The 22,739-nt window shown below is 53.3% G+C and overlaps 1 protein-coding gene, 1 long non-coding RNA gene and 1 other non-coding gene across 5 annotated transcripts in view; 1 reads left to right on the top strand and 2 right to left on the bottom strand.

Moving 5' to 3' along the window:
* The window catches only part of LOC133052233 (uncharacterized), a 28,687-nt gene extending 16,187 nt beyond the window's left edge, over positions 1 to 12,500 (bottom strand). Inside the window, exon 1 of one of the 2 annotated variants that reach the window (XR_009692004.1) lies at positions 12,387 to 12,500. This is a non-coding gene — a long non-coding RNA (uncharacterized LOC133052233). Of the gene's footprint in view, positions 1 to 11,535; positions 11,792 to 12,386 lie in introns of those variants that run through there. The other variant, XR_009692003.1, reaches the window with a different exon arrangement.
* LOC133053357 (small nucleolar RNA U13) lies at positions 2,534 to 2,638 on the bottom strand. The gene has a single exon (XR_009692269.1). It is a non-coding gene; the product is annotated as a small nucleolar RNA U13 (small nucleolar RNA).
* The window catches only part of PRKX (protein kinase cAMP-dependent X-linked catalytic subunit), a 56,752-nt gene continuing 45,418 nt past the window's right edge, over positions 11,406 to 22,739 (top strand). The window contains exon 1 of one of the 2 annotated variants that reach the window (XM_061137005.1): positions 11,406 to 11,569. In XM_061137005.1, coding sequence (XP_060992988.1) covers positions 11,437 to 11,569 — 133 coding nt within the window. In that variant the 5' untranslated portion in view covers positions 11,406 to 11,436. Of the gene's footprint in view, positions 11,570 to 12,573; positions 12,715 to 22,739 lie in introns of those variants that run through there. The other variant, XM_061137006.1, reaches the window with a different exon arrangement.

Consider the following 22,739-nt stretch of genomic DNA (forward strand, 5'->3'; position numbering starts at 1 on the left):
GGAGCCTGGCGGGCTACAGTCCAAAGAGTCAGAAAGACTATACAGTCCATGGAATTCTCCAGGCCAGAAAAGTGGAGTGGGTAGCCTGTCCCTTCTCCTGGGGATCTTCCCAACCCAGGGATCAAATCCAGGTCTCCCACATTGCAGGCAGATTCTTTACCAGCTGAGCCACCAAGAAAGCCCAAGAAAACTGGAGTGGGGAGCCTAACCCTTCTCCAACGGATCTTTAATGAACATTATTCATTTAATAAAAGATTAAATGCATTCATTTTAAATGAATTCGGCAACATCTCTCTGTTCATACAACTAGGCTTTCTCCACTTTTTTTTGTCCATTGTTAAAAGAATCTCCAGGTCAATCAACAACCCTTGAGTCAGACTCCTGACCCTAGATTTTCTCTTCTGAGTCACTATGAGATAAGCCCTAAAGTTAGGAACAGTAAGGTCAGCTGACATAAACACTTTCAACCCCCAGGAAAGGCAGAGACTCATCAGACAGATAAGATTAGAATTCCTTAGACAGATCACCCTTTTCCCCTCTAAGTCGCCAGGGCTCCATTTAAACCAAACACCACAGACCAAAAGAATATGGGCATGTCTACAGATGCCTTAGGGGTGGTCGGCTCCAACGTTTCACACTTTTGTGTTTTGGCCTCGAGGCATGGGGGAATCTTAGCTCCCCCACCAGGGAATCCACCCCACACTCCTTGCGTTGGGAGGGGAAGTTCTGACCACTGAACTTCCAGGGAAGTCCTTGAAACATTTTAAAAACGCCTCAAAAGTCAGGACCAGTGTCTGAGTATTTTTTAAGAGTCATCATCGCCTGACTTCAACCTCATTTTAAGCTGTTTGCTTGAAGGGAAAGTGAAAGCCTTCATCACTGAGTTGTGTCCGAGTCTTTGAGACCCCAGGGACTGTACCCCGCCAGGCTCCTCTGTCCCTGGGATTCTCCAGGCAAGAATACTGGAGTGGGTTGCCATTTCCTTCTCCAGGGGATCTTCCCGACCTAGAGGTCTAACCTGCGTCTCCTGTTTTGACAGGTGGATTCTTTACCCTCAGAGCCACCAGGGAAGCCCATAATAATCTATAGTGGAAAACAATCTCAAAAATAATATATATGTATAACCGATTATAAAGCGATTATCCTTCGACTAAAAAAATAACAAACTCGTATAGGTATATGTAAAAGCTAAGGCACTCTGAAATTCAGTGAACTCCAGGTCAGCCGAGGTCACAGCACATCAGATTCATTTGGAAGTTGTTTTCGGTTCTGTGTCCCTCAAAGCTTCCACACCCCTCGAGGTCCCTATCCCACCAAGGTCGTTTTCTCTCTGTATTTACCCTCGGGCTTATCTGCCACACTTGCCTCATCTCTGTGTTCAACTGAGAGTTGAGGTTCAGTCGCTCAGTCGTGTGGGTGAAGAACCTGCCTGCAAAATGCAAGAGATGCGGGTTCGATCCCTGGGTCGGCAAGATCCCCTGGAGGAGGGCACGGCAACCCACTCCAGTATTCTTGTCTGGAGAATCCCATGGACAGAGGAGCCTGGTGGGCTACAGTCCACGGGCTTTGCAAAGGGTCAGACAGGACTTGGTGACTCAGCATTGCAATGCAGAGGACATGGTCTGAGAACTAAGGTCCCATGTACTTTGTTTGCAGTGCGGCCAAAAACAAACAAACAACCAGAAACAAAAGCCAAGACTTCTCCTTTCACAGAGAGTTCCAGAATCCCATTCCTATCTCTTATCTGGCTTCCCTGGTGGCTCAGATGGTAAAGAATCTGTCTACAGTGTAGGAGACACAGCTTTGATCCCTGGGTAGGGAAGATGCCTTGGAGAAAGAAATGGGAACCCACTCCAGTATTCTTGCATGGAGAATCCCATGGACGGGGGAGCCTGGTGGGCTACCGTCCGTGGGGTTGCAAAGAGGTGGACACAACTGGGCGACTAACGCATTTCTCATCTGGCAGCTTCCGGGAAGCCAGCAAAGCCCCGTTCTAAACGAACAAAAGACTTGATGCCTTCAAAGGTGTCCCAGAATCTTCTCAGCTCAGGTCCAAATCCCAGAGAAGAAGCAAAAGGTTCAACTCTTTGGCTCTCTTACCCAAGTGCAGAGTTGGGTATTACCTTAAAAACCAGCCACGTATTTTCCTTAGAAAGACGTTAAGAGCCCAGTTTATTTATTTCTCTGAGTGTCTGCTCTCTATCCTCCATCGCAAGGCATCTTTTGATGAGAACGATGCTTATAAATTAAAAAAATAAATAAACAGCAATTAGTGGCGTGATTTTTCATAGCCCATCATTTTGGGCCTCAAGTGGGTTGGTCTAATTATACAGGGTAAACCATAAAAAATAAAAAATGAGGACCACGAGATCATTAAACAAATCCAGTATGGACTAGATGGTATTCTACCCTGTCTTTATTTTAGGTGTTTTTTGTCTTTGCCTCCATCTACTTTATAAATACAGACCAAATCGTAGGAACAACACAAATCATCCTAATTATGGGTCTAGATGTAGTTTTCTTTTTTTTTTCACGTCAGACAGGTTATGTGCCGATGTCCTTACAAGCTTTGGAGGGAGGCACATATCACGCAGCAGCGTGGACACCCAATCATCATGCTCATGAACTACAAAAGGATCTAGATGTAGTTTTCTTGTTGTTGTTCAGTCACTAAGTTATGTCTGACTGTTTGTGACCCCGTGGACGGCAGCACGCCAGGCCTCCCTGTCCATCACCAACTCCCGGAGTTTACTCAAACTCACATCCATTGCGTCAGTGATGCCATCCAACCATCTCATTCTCTGTCGTCCCCTTCTCCTCCTGCCCTCAATCTTTCCCAGCATCAGGGTCTTTTCCAGGGAGTCAGTTCTTCGCATCAGGTAGCCAAAGTAGAGTTTCAGCTTCAGCCTCAGTCCTTCCAATGAACATTCCGGACTGATTTCCATTAGGATGGACTGGTTGGATCTCCTTGCAGTCCAAGGGACTCTCAAGAGTCTTCTCCAACACCACAATTTGAAAGTTTACAGTCTTCATATTCTATTTTTTAAACTGAAGTATATTTGATTTACAATGTTGCATTTTTGTTGGACACCTGTGATTCAGTTGTACATATACAATGTATATATAACATATATATAGATATAAGTTGTATATATTGTGAATGCCATGGGTGCTCAGTCACTTCAGTCATGTTCCATTTTTTTTGTGACTCTATGGACTGCAGCCCGCCAGGCTCCTCTCTCCAGGGGATTCTCCAGGCAAGAACACTGGAGTGGGTTGCCATTCCCTTCTCCAGGGGATCTTGCCAACCCAGGGATCAAACCAGGGTCTCCCGCATTGCAGGCAGATTCTTAACTATCTGACACACCAGAAACACCCATAGATTTCCCCATACATGTGTAAATGTATGGCATTTTCTCTGAATAAGATTTCCTGCATGACCCCCGTTCTCTGCGTTGTGAAAATAGCATTTGCGTTCCAGAGTCTTGTCAGGTGCAGTTCTCAAGATTTTCTTTCCTCTCTAATCCCAAGATGATTTTCAAAATCGTGGCTTTATTATGAGCAAAGCTAGCTGCCACCTCTCGACCAAACTTAATTTTCCGCATTGTAGAGCATCATCTCTCACATGTGCCCTTCGAGATAAATGTCACTTCGTTTTCTCTGGTTCAAATTGTTGACTAAAACTTAGTCACAACCTGAAAGTAGAGAGTTATTTTATTTGGTGGGCATGTTTAGGACTTGGAGGCGGGGAGACAGCATCTCAGTAGCTCTGAGAAAACTGCTCCAAGGAGGCGGGAGGGGAAAGTGTTAGAGCTCAGTCGTGTCCGGCTCTCTGCGACCCCAAGAACTATAACCCACCAGACTCCTCTGTCCATGGGATCCTCCAGGCAAGAATACTGGAGTGTGTTGCCATTTCCTCTTCCAGGGGATCTTCCCAACCCAGGGATTGAACCCGGGTCTCCTGCATCGCAGGTAGACTCTTGACTGGCTTAGCCACCAGAGGGGACTCATGGGAAGGGAAGTCAGACTGTATACAAGTTTGCTACAAAGAGAGCAGGTAGTCCCAACATAGAAGATCAGGTATCAGGTTAAGGAATCTAGCATTCTATGAACGGGAGGATGTAAGCCTCTGGGCTCACTGAATTCATTCCTTTCCCATGCACTTCAGTTCAGTCACTCTGTAGTGGCTGACTCTTCGGGACCCCATGGACCACAGCACGCCAGGCCTCCCTGTCCATCACCAACTCCTAAAGTTTACTCAGACTCATCTCCATGGAGTCGGTGATGCCATCCAACCATCTCATCCTCTGTCATCCCCTTCTCCTCCCGCCTCCAATCTTCCCCAGCATCAGGGTCTTTTCCAAGGAGTCAGCTCTTTGTATCAGATGGCCAAAGGACTGGAGTTTCAGCTTCAGCATCAGTCCTTCCAATGAATAATTCAGGACTGATTTCCTTTAGGATGGACTGGTTGGATCTCCTTGCAGTCCAAGGGACTCTCAAGAGTCTTCTTCAACACCGCAGTTCAAAAGCACCTTGGTTATCTGGGGCCAAATGCTGTTCCTTGTTCCCCTGGCTAAGTCACTCTTGAACCTCCCTCCCACCTGCCATCCAGTCAGACCCCTCTAGGCTGTCAGAGAGCACCGGGCTGAGCTCCCTGTGTTACACGGCAAATTCCCACTGAGAGTGAGTTGCCATTTCCTGCTCCAGGGGACCTTCCCAACCCAGGGATGGAACCGGATTCTCTGACGTCTCCTGCATTGGCAGGCAGGTTCTTTACACTAGCGCCACCTGGGAAGCCCCGAGTTTACCTTAAGGAGTGGCAAAGATGGCAGATGACTGCTTCTTGCATCCCACCCTCCCCCAGCTCATCAGCAATCACCTTGGGGCGGCGGAGGTGGGGTGGGGACAGCATTTGTTTGGTTGAAGGCATTGTGTCCAATTTGGGGAGCCCTCATTCACATTTGGAGGCCAGGAATCGCTCATGGCTGTGACATTTCTTGCTCACCGATACAGCAGGAAATAGTTTCATTTCATGGACTTCCCCGGTGACTCAGTTGGTGAAGAATCTGCCTGCAATGCGGGAGACCCGGGTTTGATCCCTGGTGAGGAAGATCACCTGGAGAAGAGAGAATGGCAACCCACTCCAGCCTTCTTGCCTGGAGAATCCCATGGGCAGAGGAGCCTGCCGGGCTACAGGCCACGGGATCTGCAAGAGTTGGACACGACTGAGCAACTGACTCTTCATTTTCATTTAACCTCCAAACCTCCGAGGGAATGTTACGGTGGTGCTCTGAGGTGCTGGCCTGAATCACACATGAAGGGAGAATTCTAGCCACAGACGCCTTCCTCCAAGGTCTGGGGGACTGTTTCTACTCAGTCACATCTTCCTCATGTCCTTCAGGAGTTTTCAACTTTCCTCTCTGTACCCATAAGTACTGATGACCAACGACAACAATCTTTCTCAGATAAGGATTAACAAACGTTCTTGCTGTCCCTCCTGGAAGTTAAGATAAACTACAGAACCACAGCTTCTGAGCAAGACCTCAAGATAACTCTAATCTAATCCATCACTATTTAAAAATAGAAAAGAGCAGGTTTCCAAGCCTTTCCATCTGTGTCTCCTGTGAAATCCTGTGTATTCCAAAACCTGTGTTCTCAGGATCAGAAAATCTGCACAATAGAAAATTTACTGTATTTTCTAATCCAGATAAAACTTTTTGGATATTTTCCTACTTTTCAGGTGGGTGGGCCATCTCGTTACATAATGAAGATCAGAGTCTGTTAGAAAATGTGGATGACTATAATACTTCATGGGTTTCCCTGGTGGCTCAGGCAGTAAAGAATCTGCCTGCAATGCAGGTGACCTGGGTTCGATCCCTGGGTCGGGAAGATCTCCTGGGGAAGGCAATGGGAACCCATGCCAGTATTTCTGCCTGGAGAATCCCATGGACAGAGGAGCCTGGTGGGCTGCAGTCCATGCCAATCTGCTTCAGTCTTGTCCAACTCTTTTCAATCCCGTGGACTGTAGCCCACCAGGCTCCTCTGTCCATGGGGATTCTCCAGGCAAGAACACTGGACTGGGTTGCCATTCCCTCCTCCAGGGGATCTTCCCAAGGCAGGGATGGAACCCAGGTCACTGCAGGCAGATTCTTTACCATCTGGGCCATCAGGGAAGCTCACTCTGTCTCAGGGCTGCAGTTCATGGGGCTGCCAAGTGTCGGACAAGACTGAGCAACTTAGCACGCAGGCAATCCTAAAAGAAGTGTCTAGCTGCACTCCCAGACCACCCTTTGCCTCTCTCCTCTCTGCCTACACCTGTTATGGCGTTGAATTGACACCTCATCTTTGGTAGAGGTGGTTGTCATTCCTTCTTGATTACAGAACTCTCTGTCTCCCATCACAACCTCAAGCTTATCACAAAGGCAGTTATGACTATATAATGTCTTGCTTAAAAGGCTTCCCCCCCACCCCTCTCTTTTGCCTTTCAAGAAATATGCTGTGGTTGCTGAAGACTTTTTATGAACCTTGCAGATGAAAGCTGCTTTGTTTTCAAGGTGTGGTGAGACCCGCCCAGGATATTTATAGCAACAGGTAGGTAACAAGATCACTCCCCTGGACTAGACAGCTAGGGTCAGATCCACCCCGCAACCCAGACTTGAAGTCTCAAAGTGTCTCTGTTAACAGTTTTCCTCCTGGGATATCACTGTTGCAGGGAGAAAGCCAACTCTGACTCCATGTTGGAAACTTGTTTGTCTGACTTGCTTTAATTATTATAATCATACTCAGTGGCTTGCCTGGAGGACCCTGCCCCTCTGCTGGACTGAAAACTAAAGTGTCTTTGTTCAGCTCAGGGAGACATGGTTTGTCTCTGCCCACCTGTGAAGAGATGAGATTCAGTTCTGTTCAGTCGCTCAGTCGTGTCCGACTCTTTGCAACCCCCATGGACTGCAGCACGCCAGGCCTCCCTGTCCATCACCAACTCCCCGAGCTTGCTCAAACTCATGTCCATTGAGTCAGTGATGCCATCCAACCATCTCATCCTCTGTCGTCCCCTTCTCCTCCTGCCTTTGATCTTTCCCAGCGTCGGGGTCTTTTCCAGTGAGTCAGTTGGCCGCATCAGGTGGACAAAGGATTGGAGTTTCAGCTTCAGCATCAGTCCTTCCAGTGAATATTCAGGACTAATTTCTTTAGGATGGACTGGGTGGATCTCCGTGCAGTCCAAGGGACCCTCAATAGATGAGATTAACACATCCCTCCCTTGAAGATGTTTTTGCAAGACTGAAGGCCCTTTCAGTTTACTTCCCCAGTTCCTCTCCCTCTCTAGGCTTCATTTTGACCTTAGTTCCTGATTGCTTATTTCTCTCGGATCTATAAAAGAACCTAGCATCCAGATGCCAATAAGATGCTTATTTGGAGGCGCTAGCCTGCCCTCCTCTCATTGTCCCGGCTCCCCGATTTAAAGTCTCTTCCTTGCCTCAACATCTCCTCGCTCGGATTCACTGGCCTGTCGGGCTGTTGAGCCGGAGAAGGAAATGGCAGCCCACTCCAGTGTTCTTGCCTGGAGAATCCCCGGGACAGAGGAGCCTGGCGGGCTGCCGTCTATGGGGTCGCACAGAGTCGGACACGACTGAAGTGACTTAGCAGCCGCAGCAGTTAAACAGAGAGAGCTTGGACTCAGAAGGGGAAGGCGTGCCTCTCCCTGGGTGTAAAAGCCCAGCCTTGACCATCGACCTTCATCAGCCCGTCAGACACCCAGGCGACCCCTCTGCGGGATAGAACCTGGCGGGTGGCCTGAGCTGAGGGCACTGGCCTTTGTCTAAACCAGCCGCTGGGGCGAGCGGCCCTCCCCACCTCCCCCGTCCCCCGCCCCGCCCGCTCCCGGAGCGCATTCTTCGCATTCCAGCCCACTGCCTGGCAACCTGCCGAGAGCAGGCGTCACGCGCCCGGGGCTGAAAGCCACCCACAGGGCCACAACAGGCTGGGGTGAGGCCGGCTGCAGAGCCACACCCAGGGTTGGTTCCGATTTCCTGCCACCCCCTCCCAGCGGGCCCAGGCCTCCTTTCTGAAGTTCTTCCCGCTGCGGTAGGCGGTCCCCACCCCGACCCCCAGGACGCAGGGGCCGGACACACCCTTCCAAGGGCGGAAGGGCTGGAAATCCGCCAAACTATTGGCTGGCACGGTGCTCAGATTGTAGGCCGCGAATGTGTGGCCCGGGGAGCCGGGTCGGGGTGGGGTGTGGGGGTCGTGGGGTTGGGGGGTTGGGGGTGGGGGCGGGCGGGGACGGCTCAGAAAGGTTCATTAGAGGCGTTTCTAGTTGGGCCAGCCGGGCTGCAGCTGGAGAAGACTCCTGAGAGTCCCTGGACTGCAAGGAGATCCAACCAGTCCATCCTAAAGGAAATCAGTCCTTGAATGTTCTTTGGAAGGACTGATGCTGAAGCTGAAACTCCAGTACTTCGGCTACCTGACTCGAAGAGCTGACTCATGAAAAGAGCCTGATGCTGGGAGAGATTGAAGGCGAGAGGAGAAGGGGACGACAGGGGATGAGACGGTTGGATGGCATCAGCGACTCAAGGGACATGAGTTTGAGTAAACTCCGGGAGTTGGTGTTGGACAGGGAGGCCTGGTGTGCTGCAGTCCATGGGGTGGCAAAGAGTCGGGCGGGGGGCTCTTTGGTCGTTGGCGGGGGACTCGTCGGTCGTTGGCGACTGACCAACGACCTGAGAAGCAGTGCCTGGCTGGTATAAGTGGTACAGCTATAATCATAGGTGGCCTGAGACACACTTCCACTAGGGAAAAAGAAAACAAAAAGTATCCTTGTGTGTCTGAAATTTGAACGTATCTGATCATCTTGCATTTCTTTCCCCAAATCTTCCCTGGTGTGTTTAAACCAGCAGCCCATCAGCTCCCATGCACTTCATTGGCTATCATCTGCCTCTTAGTATTTTTTAAAATAGTTCTTTTGAAATAATTAAAGATTTATCAGGGATTTCCCTGGTGGCCCAGTGGTCAAGACTCTGTGCTCCCAATGCAGGGGACCAGGGTTCGAACCCTGGTCATGAAACTAGATCCCACATGCTGCAACTAGGACCTGCAGCAGCCTAATAAATTATAAAAAAAAAAAAAAAAGCATTTATCTGAAGCTGGCAAGAGACCCTCAAGGGAGGTCCCCGTGCAGCTCCACGCCTTCCCCACTGTGCACATCTTTATAACATCACTTTTGTCCAACAAGGCTGGGCTGGAAGTCACCCTGGTCCCGCTGATTACTCGCCAGATCTGTCTACCCCCTGCTGTGGACTAAAGGGCAGGACGCAGTCAGCTGAGCACCCAGTCAACTCCAGTTTTATTTTTTAGTGTAAAGTGATAGTCGCTCAGTCGTGTCCAACTCTTTGACAGCCCATGGATTATAGCCCACTAGGCTCCTGTGTCCATGGAATTCTCCAGGCAAGAATACCATAGTGGGCTGTCATTCCCTTTTCCAGGGGACCTTCCAACCCAGGGATCGAACCGTAGTTTCCCAGCTTGCAGGTGGATTCTTTACCATCTGAGCCACCAGGCATTCAGTCGTGGCCGACTCTTTGCCAGCCCATGGACTCTTTGCCGCCAGGCTCCTCTGTCCGTGGGCTTTTCCAGGCAAGAATACTGGAGTGGGTTGCCATTCCCTTCTCCAGGGGATCTTTTCCATGCAGGAATCAAACCCATGTCTCCTGCAATGCAGACAGATTCTTTACCAACTGAGCTATAAGGAAATGCCAAGGGACCAACCAGGGGATCTCTTAGAAAAAGTGATTTTTGAACCATGCCCTTAGGCTCCTGGGTCGGTGACACCTCACACGCTCAGTCTCCCAGAGGAGCTTGGCAGGGACTCCACCCTTGGGGTGCCCCGGGATGTGGAGGCTGAGTGCGCACCTCCCCCTATGAGCACTTGCTCTCACTTGTCCCTTGGAAGAAAAGCAATGACAAAACCTAGACATGTAGCCAAAAGCAGAGACATTACAGTCAAAGCTATGGTGTTTTCAGTAGTCATGTATAGATGTGGGAGCTGGACGATAAAAAAGGGCTGAGCAACAAACAATGGATGCTTTGGAGTTGTGCTGGAGAAGACTCCCCACAGTCCCTTGGACTGCAAGGAGATCCAACCAGCCCATCCTAAAGGAGATCAGTCCTGGGTGTTCATTGGAAGGACTGATGTTGAGGCTGAAACTCCAATCCTTTGGCCACCTGATGCGAAGAGCTGACTCAGTTGAAAAGAGCCTGATGCTGGGAAAGATTGAAGGCGGGAGGAGAAGGGACAACAGAGAATGAGATGGTCGGATGGCATCACCGACTTGATGGACATGAGTTTGAGTAAACTCCGGGAGTTTGTGATGGACAGGGAGGCCTGGCGGCCAGGGTTCGCGCGGCTAGGGGATGAGGGCGTGGTACCCCAGTGTGTGGGCGGGGCGGAGGCGGGGCGTACCGGAGGCGGGGCGCAGCGGACGCGAGCAGCGGCGGAGGCGGGGCTTAGCAGAGCGCAGAGGAAGGGGCGTGGAGGAAGAGGGGCGTGGCGTGGGCGGGGCTTAGCGGAGACTCGCCGGAGGCGGGGAGTAGTGGCGGCGCAGAGGAGGCGGGGCCTAGCGGAGGCGTGGCGTGGCGGAGGCGGAGCATAGCGGAGCGCAGAGAGGGGACGGGGCTCGGCGGAGGCGGGGCTCGGCGGAGGCGTGGCTTAGCGGAGGCGTGGCGGAGACGGGCCATAGGGACATGGGCTAGCAAAGGCGGGGCTAGCCGAGGTGGGGCGGGGCGGAGGCGGGCCATAGTCGAACGTAGAGTAGGAAGGGGCGTGGCTAACGGAGGCGTGGCTAGCAGAGACGGGCCGTGACGGAACGCAGAGGGAGGCGGGGCTTAGCGGGCGGGGCTAGCAGAAGCGCGGCCGGCGGAGGCGGGCCATAGCCGAACTTAGAGTAGGAAGGGGCGTGGCCAGCGGAGGAGTGGCCAGCGGAGGCGGGCCCACGCCCGAGCCGCGCGCGCAGGGTCGGGGCCGGCGCCCGGGGCTGGCGCAGGGAGCGCGCTCGCGGCCCCGCCCAGCCCGCTTCCGCCGGCTGTTCCCTCGCTCGGAGCAGCGCGCTCGCAGCGGTCGGCGTTAGGGGCGGCGCACGCGGGCCCCGAGGAATGCACGCGCAGCCCGGCGCCCGTGGCCTCCGGGACCCCGCCTCGCCGCCGCGCACCCGAGCCGCGCCTCCGCAGGCCGCGGGCTGCTCTCTCCAGCCGTCCCTGCACTGAGCGCCGCCGCGCCGCGCCTTTGTCCCCGGCGCGCTCGGCCGCCCCCTGGGATGCGCATGGCGGGGCCCGGCTGATGCCGCCGCCTCCGCGCCGCCCTCCGAGGCTGCGTCCGCAGGAGCCCGGCCCCGCGCGGACCCCTCGCCGCGCCCCGCGCCCCCCCGGGACCTCTGCGCGCCCCACATGGAGGCGCGCGCGCTGGCCGAGGCGGACGCCGCCGGCCCCCGAGAAAGACCCGCGGAGCCCACCGCGGACGCGCCCGAGCCCGAGCTGCTCACCTACCGGCCGGAAGATTTCCACATGCGGGCCACCGTGGGTGAGTTTCGTGCGCCGCCGCCGCCCCCGGAGTGTACTCGGGCCCGCACACAAAGGGGTCGCGTGCGCTCGCCTCCCCAGCGCCGGCTCCCGGGGCGCGCCCTGCTGGCGCGGTCCCTCCCCGCCTGCCTACGCGGGAGTCACCGAGCGCCCCTACACTTGGAGGGCTTCTCCCGCGACTCCTCTGGTCCTGGAGAGCCTTCCCTCTCTCCCGATCGTCCAAACTCTCTTTATTTACATCTCTCCCCATCCCCCAGAGTCCCCCAGCAACCTTCCCCTTGTCTGGACTCTGCCCCCCACTTCCCGAGCGCTCCTTGATTTAGAAGACCTCCCCCTCTCTCCCTCCACCCCGCCCCGGTCCTTAAGAGCCACCCCACCTGAAAACCTCTCCGGATCTTTCAAAGTCTCTTTATTGCGATTTCCCGACCGGACCCACCCCCCCCCCCCCCCCCCCCCGCCAGCAACCATCCCTTTCTCTGGACTGTCGCCCCCCACCCCTCCCCAGCGCTCCTAGATTTGGAAGGCTTCCCCCCCCCCAACCCCGGCCCCGGAGGTCTCGTCTCCCCACCTGCGGGCACTCTCTCTGGATCTTTCAAAGTCTGTTTATTGAGTGCCCCCCCAACCCCCCAACGCGCGGTCTTCCCCAGCGACCGTCTCCTTGTCTGGCCGCCCCCACCCCCCACCCCGACGTCACAAAGCCTGCCGGGGATCACTTCACACTGGTGGGCTCGCGCGGGCCTTCCCCACCCCCGCCCCCTACCCGGGCCGGGACTCTTGGGCGCACAGGCAGCTTCCGTGGAGACACCTGCCGACCTCACCTTGGTCAGTCTCCCCTTCCCCTGCCCAGCGGCAGGATGCTCCCGCTTGGACTTTAGAATTCTGGGGTGTCCCGTGGCGTTCTGGGGGGAGGTTCCTTACATCGCAGTTCTTTTCCTGTGTGCGTTTGAACACCTGGGTGGCCCATGGAGTTTTGGGGGGCAGTGGACGGCATTGGAGGTAGATGACAGCAGACTTCACGTTTCGTTGCATCCTGCTACTTTTCCTGTGTGCATTTGAAACTTGGCTTTTTTTTTTTTTTTTTTTTTAATGCAACACTAACTTTCCACCTCCACCTTTGTACCTGACCACTCCTACGCAACTGAATAGGTAAAGTGTCCCGGTCCCTGGGCGCCTGGGTTGGTTTCTGGAGTCCGCCCCCGAGTGGTTAGAATGTCCCAACCCCACAAGGGCGCTTCATCCAGCCCCGGGGGCTCAAGCCAGCCTGTGACTTCTTGACCACTCTTTGTTGCTAAGGGCCTTGTGCCAGCCTGTCCGTCTTTTGCCTTTTTCATACTCTTGTGGGGTTGTGGAGAGACAAGAATACCGGAGTGGTTGGCCAGTGAAGGACAGGGAGCCAGGTGTGCTGCAGTCCGTGGGGTCCCAAAGAGTCAGGCATGACTTAGCAACTACCATCACTACCCTCTTTTTTCAAGGGAGGAAGCACGGAGTTCAGGATCATGCTTGAGGCATCATAAGACCAAAGGGCACAGCCGGGGTGGCCTTGAAACTTCCCCTTTTCTTCTGTAACCTCTTGGCCGTGTGTAGTCAGCAGTGAGGGAAGGGTCCCCAAGAAGCCTGATTTGGGACAGAGTGAATGGATGGCATCCTCCGTCTGTCCTGCCGTTCACCTCCTCTCCTTGTCTGCCCAGTTCTCCTCTTCCTCCTTCCATCTACTCTGTCTCTGTCTGTCTCTTCCCTTTCCTGTCTCTTTCTGTCCCTCCTTCTCAATTTCATCTCTCTCCTGTTTCTCTCTCTCTCTCTGTCTCTCAGCTTCTCTGTCTCTCTCTTCCTCCCTCTGGGGCACTCCACTGGGCTGGTTTAAGAAGCTGCCCGGGTTTTTGTGTTTTTTTTGTTTTGTTTTGTAGGGCAGCAGAGGAGGTGAGAAACCCCAGACCCGGGGCAGCCACCGCCCCTCCCCACTCCCCCAGGCTGTAAAATGCACATCAGCCAGCAATGGAAAGTTGGTGGAGGCCCTGCCGGCCCCTTGGCACACAGCTCTGGCAATTGGATCTGTTTGGGGGCACTGAAGCCAGTCTGTCCTGAAAGATGCCAGGGCGTTGGGCGGGGCCCCTCCGGGGGTGGGGCAGATGGGTGGGTTGCGGGTGTGACGTCACCTGGTGTCTGCAGCACCCTGGGGACACTCTGGGTGCTTGCCTGGTGGGCATGGGGAGCCCCGGTGAGTCATCTGGTCCTTAAAAATAGAGCCTCACTGCCTCTGGGGACGGAGCGGGGCCAGGTAGGGTAAGACGAGCTCTCTTTGCTTTTCTTTAATGAAGAAGATGCTTACGCTTGAAGGATAACTTCCTGTGGGCTCCAAGGGTATGAAGGGAGAGCCAGGTCATCCATATTTAGGATGTTGGACTAGGTCAGGGGTGGGACCAAGGCGGGTGTGTGTGTGTGTGTGTCTGTGTGTGTGTGTGGCTTTGGAGCTTTGCTGACTTTTATTTATTTTTTTATTGAAGGATAATTGCTTGACAGAATTTCGTTCTTTTCTGTCAAACCTCAACATGAATCAGCCATGGGTATACAGCTGACTTTTTCTTTTTAAATCACATTTGTTTTGAAATCACCTTTTGCCAAGACCTTTTTCTTTACTGTTAAAAGATTCGTGTGAGAATCTTTTAACATTAAAATCAGGCAAACTGCACTGCCCGAGATGCTAAGAAACTCAGAATAGGCTTGAAGAAGTCCCAAAGCCTCCAGAGGTGTCACCGTTTCCAGTAAGTTTATATCATAAGGTGTCCCGAGCAAAAGCGAGAGGCTGCCTGCTGTTAGCATGCAGTCCAGGCTAGCCTGCTGTCTCTTCATCCTAAGGTTCCACTCGGGGAAACTGCAGTTTTCCTTTTCACTGCTTACGGACCCGTGCCTCACCAGCCCCCATCACAGACAGGCACCCCCGGTGTCTGTAAACTGTCTGTACGCACTCTTCCAGCTGAGGAAGGCCTTTCTGCATGATGTTAAAGGAACCCACACGCAAAGCACAAAGCAAAGTAACTGCTCCCGCAAGCCTCTCAGCCTTTCTTATTGCAGGCCCCACCCCCTCGGAAACTTCCAGAATGAGTCAGGGTGGCCGGACCTGTCCCCCAGCCTGAATGTGTCACTTGCCCTGTTGTGTCCAACTCTGCAACCCCATGGACTGTAGCCGCACCAGGCTTCTCTGTCCATGGGGATTCTCCAGGCCAGAATACTGCAGTGAGTTGCCATTCCCTTCTCCAAGGGGATCTTCCCGACCCAGGGATCGAACCCGGGTCTCCTGCATTGGCAGGTGGATTCTTGACCAACGGAGCCAGCACCCTGAAAGCTGTCTTAGAGCCCTGGCCTCACACAGTCAGGCATTTGCATCAGGTCTCGCGTCCACTCCAGTGGGTGAGCTCTTCTGTTTTCTTACCAACACACATTATTTTTCCTTTCATCATTTCCTTTTGCCTGTGAGCTGAGCCCCAGGCGGAGTAACCCATGGGACCGATTTGCTGACTCACCATCCTCCAGGGATGGTTGTGATGACGTTTGATCTCTTAGCTCAGGTGGGCACAGGTGTGCCTCTGCCTGATTTAGCAAAAAAAAAGGGGCCAGGGCTTCTCAGATGGTGGGACAGCCCCCTCCGCCCCCCAGCCTCCCCGCTGTTGGGCGGAGGGACCATGACCTCAGAAGCCGGCTGGAAGCAGACGGCCCGGTTCGTGGGGAGGTCACGACACCTTGGAGGGCTAGACGAAGGAAAGTCAGTGAGCGGTAAGTGATCAGATGCTCTTGTCCTGTGCTCCTGGATAAACCCTCTCTGGGAAAACTGTCTGGAATTGTTGACTAGTTCTCCACGAATTCAAACAGCTGGGAAGAACGCTCTGCTTGTGTTGGTGAAAAATCTCAGAAAGGGCATTTTTCTTTATTCATTTTTAAAATGTGTATTTATTGGGCAGCGCCAAGTCTTAGCTGTGGCACGTGGGACCAGGTCCCCCAACCAGGGAGCGAACCTGGACACCGCTGCATTGGGAGTGTGGTGTCTTATCCGCTGAACGACCACGGAAGTCCATGAAGGGCATTTTTCAAAGGGCGTGAGGCGGCGGGGATGGGGTGGGGTGGGGTGGGGTGGGGTGGGGTGGGGTGGGGTACCATCTTGGCCTAACTGATTTCCTGGATTGGGAAACTCAGGCTGATTTACAGCAGGAATGGTTGGCAGCCGCGCTGGATTTCTTGCCATGAGCACAGACAGTGGTCCTGTTAAAAAGAAATGTTTGTGGGAATTACAGTAGATGCTCAGGGCATTCCGAAACCCTCACCTAGTCTCGTGTATCAATCACAAAGCTCTCCTTCCTGTGACATCTTCTTTGGCTGTCACACGCTATCCAGACCAGGAGGTCGGCTATACCTATGGCTGTGTTTAACACGGAGAACCAGCACGGGCCTGCTGGACAGCACAGGGAACTCTGCTCAATGTCACGTGGCAGCCGGGATGGGAGGGGAGTTTGGGGGAGAAGGGATGCGAGTGTGCGTATGGCTGAGTCCCCCTGCTGTCCACTTGGGACCATCACAACATTGTTAATTGCGTATGCTCCAGTATAAGATAAAAAGCTTTTTATCTTCTATTTTTTTTAGAAAACGAACCAGGATGTTGGAATGGGTTCCATATCCTGTGAAGAGAGCATAGCCCCGATCACTGTGCCCACTTTTCATGGAAGCTCTTTTGAGTATATGAGAAAGGGGTGTGTGTGTGTGTGTGTGTGTGTAATTCTGTGCAGTTTTATCCTGTGTGTCTGGCCAGCCCCTCTGTGGCCGAGATCGAGATCAAGGCACAAAACTCCTTCCCTGACCAGGAAATGTGCTCACGTCTGACTTTTTGTTTTTTAGCGTCGCGTCACGCTGTCAGAAGGCCGTGTGTTCTTACACGACCTGGGAGGCCTTCCGTAGTGAATAATTAAACCTGCACTGTTCTCTCTTACGATTGTTTTCCTCGCAGCTGCTCCGCCTCTTGGTTCCCCAGAATCGACCCTAATCTTGCTCCCTCCCACGTGGGCGAGCTTCTGCTCCCAAACCACAACACAGACATAACCTCCGTGGCAGGCGGGATCCCGACGGGCGAGATCTCCCATGCTGCTGAATTGATTCCTTGTCCGGGCGGTGTTGACAGGAGCCGCCATTAGCAGGGAATGTGGTTTCTTGTGCAAGGATACCCAGAAAAATCTGTTTGTGTTCACCTTTTAATCTTACTCACCTTGCGTGGGCGCGAAGGATAGTTTCATCCTGAGAGCGTCACGGCAACTTCGCAAGTTGGGTTAAAGACCAGAAAAGAATATTGCTTCTTACACAAGTCCTGCAGGCTGTTTGTCCTCATTTAAAAAAACAACAACAACTTTATTTTTTACTTTATGGCCATGCTGTGTGGCTTGTGGGATCTTAGTTCCCTGAGCCGGGGTCGAACCTGCACTCCCTGCGTTGGAAGCGTGGATTCTTGACCCCTGGACCACCAGAGAAATCCCTGTCCCTTCTCAGTTTTTTAAAGATTGCAGTGACACTGATGTAACGTAAAAGGAACTGTTTTCAAGGAAACCGTCCGCTGGCCTTTTGCATATTCAGAGTTGCGTGGCCCTCCCGTCTGTGAGGTTCCAGAACATTTTTGTCCCCCGCAAAGGAGACTCTCTCCCAGTCATCCCCGCCCCCCACCCCAGCCATTTCTTGCTCTTGCAACCACTAAGAACCCCCTGTCTGCTGTCTGTCTCCTTGGTTTTGCCTGTTCCGTGTCGTCGTCTTCATATAGGCTCTGTTTTCTTACGTTCCATCTCTGGGGGGGGGGGCTAGAGCCTTTGTAAACTTTCATCTCCAAGGGTTGGGCTTCCCTCGGAGCTCAGCGGATAAAGAATCCGCAATGCAGGAGACCCGGGTTCGGTCCCTGGGTGGGGAAGATTCCCCTGGAGGAGGGCATGGCAACCCACTCCAGGATTCTTGCCTGGAGCATCCCACGGATGGAGGAGCCCAGTGGGTTACAGTCCATGGGATCGCCAAGAGTCGGACATGACTGAGCGAGTGATGCTTCCCTTCGCTTCAAGAGAAGCTTGGGAGGTGCAGAGGTGGAAGTTCCCTGCTCGGGAGAAAGGAGAGGAAAATTAACCTGAGGAAGGAAAATTACAGGAGGGGCAGGACCATGCAGGAGTAGAAATGTGCATCGGAAAACAATTGCGTTCTCATTCTCCCTCGGGGAAAGAGGGACACCGGGATGCGTGAACAAGCCACAGGTACGTCCACGCAAAACCCGTGGTCCTGGGTAGGCTAGACCCCTGGCCACGGACACACAAAATTATGTCCTCTCATAAGCTCACAGTGGGGAGCCTTACTTTGAAACAGGCTCTCTGCAGATGTGATGGAGTGAAGGGTCTGAGATGAGTTCCTCCTGGACGGGGGTGGCCCTAAACCCAGGGACAGGGTCCTTATAAGACTCAGAAGAGGAGAGACACGGACACAGAGGAGAAGCCAGGTGGAGACGGAGACGGGAGGGAGGCGGCCACCAGCCCATGGACTGTAGCCCAACAGGCTACCTCTGTCCATGGCAAGAATACTGGAGGGGGCTGCTATTTCCTTCTCCAGGGGGATCTTCCCGACCCAGGGATCGAACCCGCGTCCCTGACGTCTCCCGAGTGGGCAGGTGGAGTCTTTACCACGAGTGCCACCTGGGGAAACCCCTTCAGAGGATGAGGCGTTCCCTCATCCACCCCCCCCCCCCCCCACACACACACACTGTTTGGCAGAGCTCCTTGGGGCAGAGTCTCCACCAGCTTCCCGTGTGGTTAGGCCAGCGGGTACCATCTTGAATCCATCCCAACCTCGATGTCCTGGTGTGCGTGGGCCCGCCAAGAGCACCATCCATGGGGTATCTTGTCCGCAACACAGACCAGCTTCTCACGGTTCTGGAGGCTGGAAGTTGAAAGGCAGGGTGGTTGGATTTTGGTCCCCCGAGAGGTTTCCTGGGTGGGCTTCTAGCAGTGTCCTTAAGGGTGCTGGATAGTAGAAGTACTCCTGAGGATGCTCATCCCATCCTCGTGAATTCTTCTCAGCCTCATCCCGTCCCAGAGAGCCACCTCAAGACACCATCTCATGTGTGTGTGTGTGTGTGTGTGTGTGTGTGTGTGTGTGTGGTGTTTGGACTTCCACCTGAGCGTTTTGAAGGGGCATGCACGTTCAGGCCGTAAGACCAGGGTTGACGTCTCCTGACGTGTTGACCTACCTCCTCTTGAGGTCGAAGGTTGACCTGCCTTTGGGGCTACAGGGGGCCGTCTCCAGGAGCACCAGCCCCTGGCCACGTCCTAGAATCCTCACAGGAGAGCATCTGTCCTGGGGCTGGGAGCCCCTCCTGGGTCATCCGTGTGGACCAGGACACGGCCGTGTGATGCTGGAGTCAGCCTTGCTTCTCGCCTGGGTACCACCCAGGAGGTCGCGTCCTTCTCTAAGGAAAGGGCCAGAACAGCATGTGGCACAGACATGACCATCCCCTCCCTGGGCGCACTTGACGCTTGTAACCACCTTGTCCTTCCTGTAGGGGGGAGGGGAAAAAAAAAAGCCTCATTCACCACTCTCAAGAAACCTTCCTCATTCGCTTTGGGCTTGACTCTGTGGGTCTTTCCTGATATTTTCCCCAAGTTTTCTTTTTTTAGACACCCACATGTCACCACCCTCACACCATTCGGAAACGTTTCCCTTTGTCCTCTTTTTGTTGACACTGCAAGTAGTTTTTCTTGCCGGGAGGAATCAGGCAATACCGGGAAAAAGCAAGGTTCACTGTTTTGGGAGCTCCGGTCCCGGGGAAGACCACGGGCATCTCCCTGGATTTTCACGGAGGTCTCTGGGAGGAAAGGGGTCCAACCGGGGCGTTTTGGGGTGTCCTCCCCAGACGCTCAGGATGTGAGCTGATAGGGGTTTGCGGTGACAGCACGTGGCTTCTGGTTTGGCAGACGGCTGGGTCCACAGGTCCTCTGTTGGCTGTGTGTCCGCAGAGAGAGAGAGAGAGAAGAAGGAAGTGTCATCTCTGGGGTTTCCTCTTCTGAGGACACGTGGATGGGCCCTCTTGGATCAGGGTTCTTAAGACATCCTTACTCCTTAGAGGTTTCATCTCCACTTACCGTCCCACCAGGATGCTGGGTCATGTCAGACTCTTTTTCGACCCCATAGACTGTAGCCCACCAGGCTCCTCTGTCTGTGGGATTCTCCAGGCAAGAGCACTGGAGGGGGTTGCATGCCCTCCTCCAGGGGATCTTCCCGACCCAGGGGTGGAACCCAGGTCTCCCACATTGCGGGCGGATTCTTTACCAGCTGAGCCAGAAGTGAAGCCCAAGAATACTGGAGTGGGTAGCCTATCCCTTCTGCAGGGGATCTTCCCAACCCCGGGATCAAACCTGGGTCTCCCGCATTGCAGGTGGATTCTTTACCATCTGAGCCACCAGGGAATGCCTTGGGACAATTTAAGACCCGTAGCAGCCAAATAAATACTGGGAAAAAAAAAAAAAAGTTCTTCCTTACTACAAATGGGAAACACGATGAGCAACAGATGGGGCTGGAGGTGGGCGTGTGTGCGCAGCGGGGAAGGTATTCATGACCACTTGAGGCTGTCAGGCTGTTCCGGAGTGTCCACCACTAATCACCATCTCCACCAGGCCCGCCCCTCCCTGACGCCGGACGAGCAGAACCAGTTCTGGGTGTTACAGGATGGCCCCAGGCCCAGGGCTGCTCCTGGATAAGCTGCAAAAGCTTCCCTTCTGAGGAGGAGCTTCTGGCTCCGGCATGCGCCTTTAGACACGCAGCTCTGAGCCACGGGTCTCGGAGTGGGGACGTCGGGCGGGCAGCCGCGTGGAATCCCGGAAACCAAGCTCGTATCCACCCGGGCGAGGGAGATGCGGGTGATGGAGGGGAGGCTTGTTCGCAAAGAGCCTTTAGAGTGGCGCTTGATTTGACATCACGAGTCCATTTACCTCCCTTTTTTTGGTAACCTTTGTTCAGTCGGGAACTCCTGTCTGACTCTCTGTTACCCCGTCGTGGACTGCAGCACGCCAGGCTTCCCGGTGCTTCACCGTCTCCCCGCGTTTACTTAAACTCATGTCCATCGGTAAACTTGGCAGGCTGTTTTATTTTTTCTGAGGTTACCCTTCGAAGAATAACAAGACCAACACTACAGATACTTCTGCGTTTGTGTCAATTGCTCAGTCGTGTCCCACTCTTTGCGACCTCATGGACCGTAGCCCACCTGGCTCCTCTGTCCATGGGATTCTCCAGGCATTCCCTTCTCTATGGGATCTTTCCTACCCAGGGATCGAACCCCAGTCTCCGGCCTTTGCAGGCGGATTCTTTATGGTTTGAGCCACCAGGGAAGTTAATGAATGCTTGTAAGCTACTCCTAATTGCAGAAATAGCCTTCCCCACCTTTCATGGCTGGGATCGCCAATGCTATGGTGGATTGGGTAGACAGGATGCTGCATCTTTTGCTAAACTCCTGAAGCTGAAGCTCCAATACTTCAGCCACCTGATGTGAAGAACTGACTCATTGGAAAAGACCCTGTTGCTGGGAAAGATTGAAGGCAGGAGGAGAAGGGGATGACCGAGTATGAGATGGTTGGATGGCATCACCAACTCCATGGGCGTGGGTTTGGGTAAACTCCGGGCATTGGTGATGGACAGGGAGGCCTGGCGTGCTGCGGTTCATGGGGTTGCAAAGAGTCGGATACAACTGAACTGAACTGAAGAGACATTTCTAAGTATGAGGTGAGGAAGGATCAGCAGGTACATGCCTGACTTTATCTTATAATCTGTAAACAGTACATTAGAATACATGAGTGCAACACCCCTTTTCCAAAGAAAGACCTGAGGGAAAAGGAGCAATAAAGTCATGATTGCGAGTCATCAATCAGATGAAATAATTCAGTTGAAGCGTATCTCTTTCCAAGACATGGGGACTGGGCAGGTGGTCAGGAAGGAAATACGAAGTGTTTTTAGCTTTGTGTGAGAAATGGTGTTGCTGAACGTAGCTAGGTTTCTGCTGGTCTCTGAATTCTCTCCAGGTGATTCGTGTGGACACTTGCTTGATGAGGCAGCTCGTTGCAGGTGGCGGGGTTTGAAGGGAAGCCTCCCTGGGGTTCCTGTGACAAGGCCAAGGATGACTTGAACAGATGGCTTCCCCCTGCTGGCTCCTTCTCTGGGGAGCCTCTTCTCGGAACGAAGCAGCCAGCACATCTGAGGCTGGGTGTGGCCAGCGGGGCTCTGGCTGAAGAGAAAGCCACCCTTTGTCGTGGTGAAGGCGCCCGGACTCTGAGTCTGGAGGTGAGGGCGCCCGGAGTCTGAGTGTGGAGGGACAGACGGAAGCAGGGCTCTGTGACCCTGGGTGTGTGTCTCTGCGTGTGTGCGCGCCCGTGCATGCACGCTTAGCCCTGGGGCTTGTAGGAATCGTGGAAGAGGTGGACAGGGAACCAGCTGATGTTTGGGGGCAATTATTTCCCCCCCTCAAAAAAAAATTATTTAGTTCAGGTTGAAAACTGGAGCTTGGAGTCTAAAGTAAACTCAAGTGTTATTTCCTCAGTTGTGTCTGACTCTCTGCGACCTCATGGACTGCAGCACGCCAGGCCTCCCTGTCCATCACCAGCTCCCGGAGCTTGCTCAAACTCGGGTCCATGGAGTCGGTGATGCCATCCAGCCATCTCATCCTCTGTCGTCCCCTTCTCCTCCCGCCTTCAATCTTTCCCAGCATCAGGGTGTTTTCCAATGAGTCAGCTCTTCCCACCAGGGCCTATTGTATAATACAGGGAACTCTGCTCAATACTCTGTGATAACCTTATGGTCACCAGGGGGAAGGATGGGGGAAGGGATAGTCAGGGAGTCTGGGATGGACAAGGACACACTGCTGGATTTAAAATGGGACACTATCTCAAATTTCATCTTTCGGAAATTCTGCTTGCTTGAGTGATAGTTTCCACTTATCCTTAACACGTTCATAAAAAAAAAAAAAGCAAATTTACCCATTATAAAAAAACAAACCCACCAAGGAATCAGAGGATTATGTGGATTCTTGAATGGAAATAGTTCCTGTTGGGATGTGATTTTACTCACAAAGATGTTCATTTGGTTGATCCTCAGAAAGATTAGTTAGCTTTTTTTTTTTGGTAACA

The sequence above is a fragment of the Dama dama genome, chromosome X (assembly GCF_033118175.1).
Source record: "Dama dama isolate Ldn47 chromosome X, ASM3311817v1, whole genome shotgun sequence".
Lineage (NCBI taxonomy): Eukaryota > Metazoa > Chordata > Mammalia > Artiodactyla > Cervidae > Dama > Dama dama.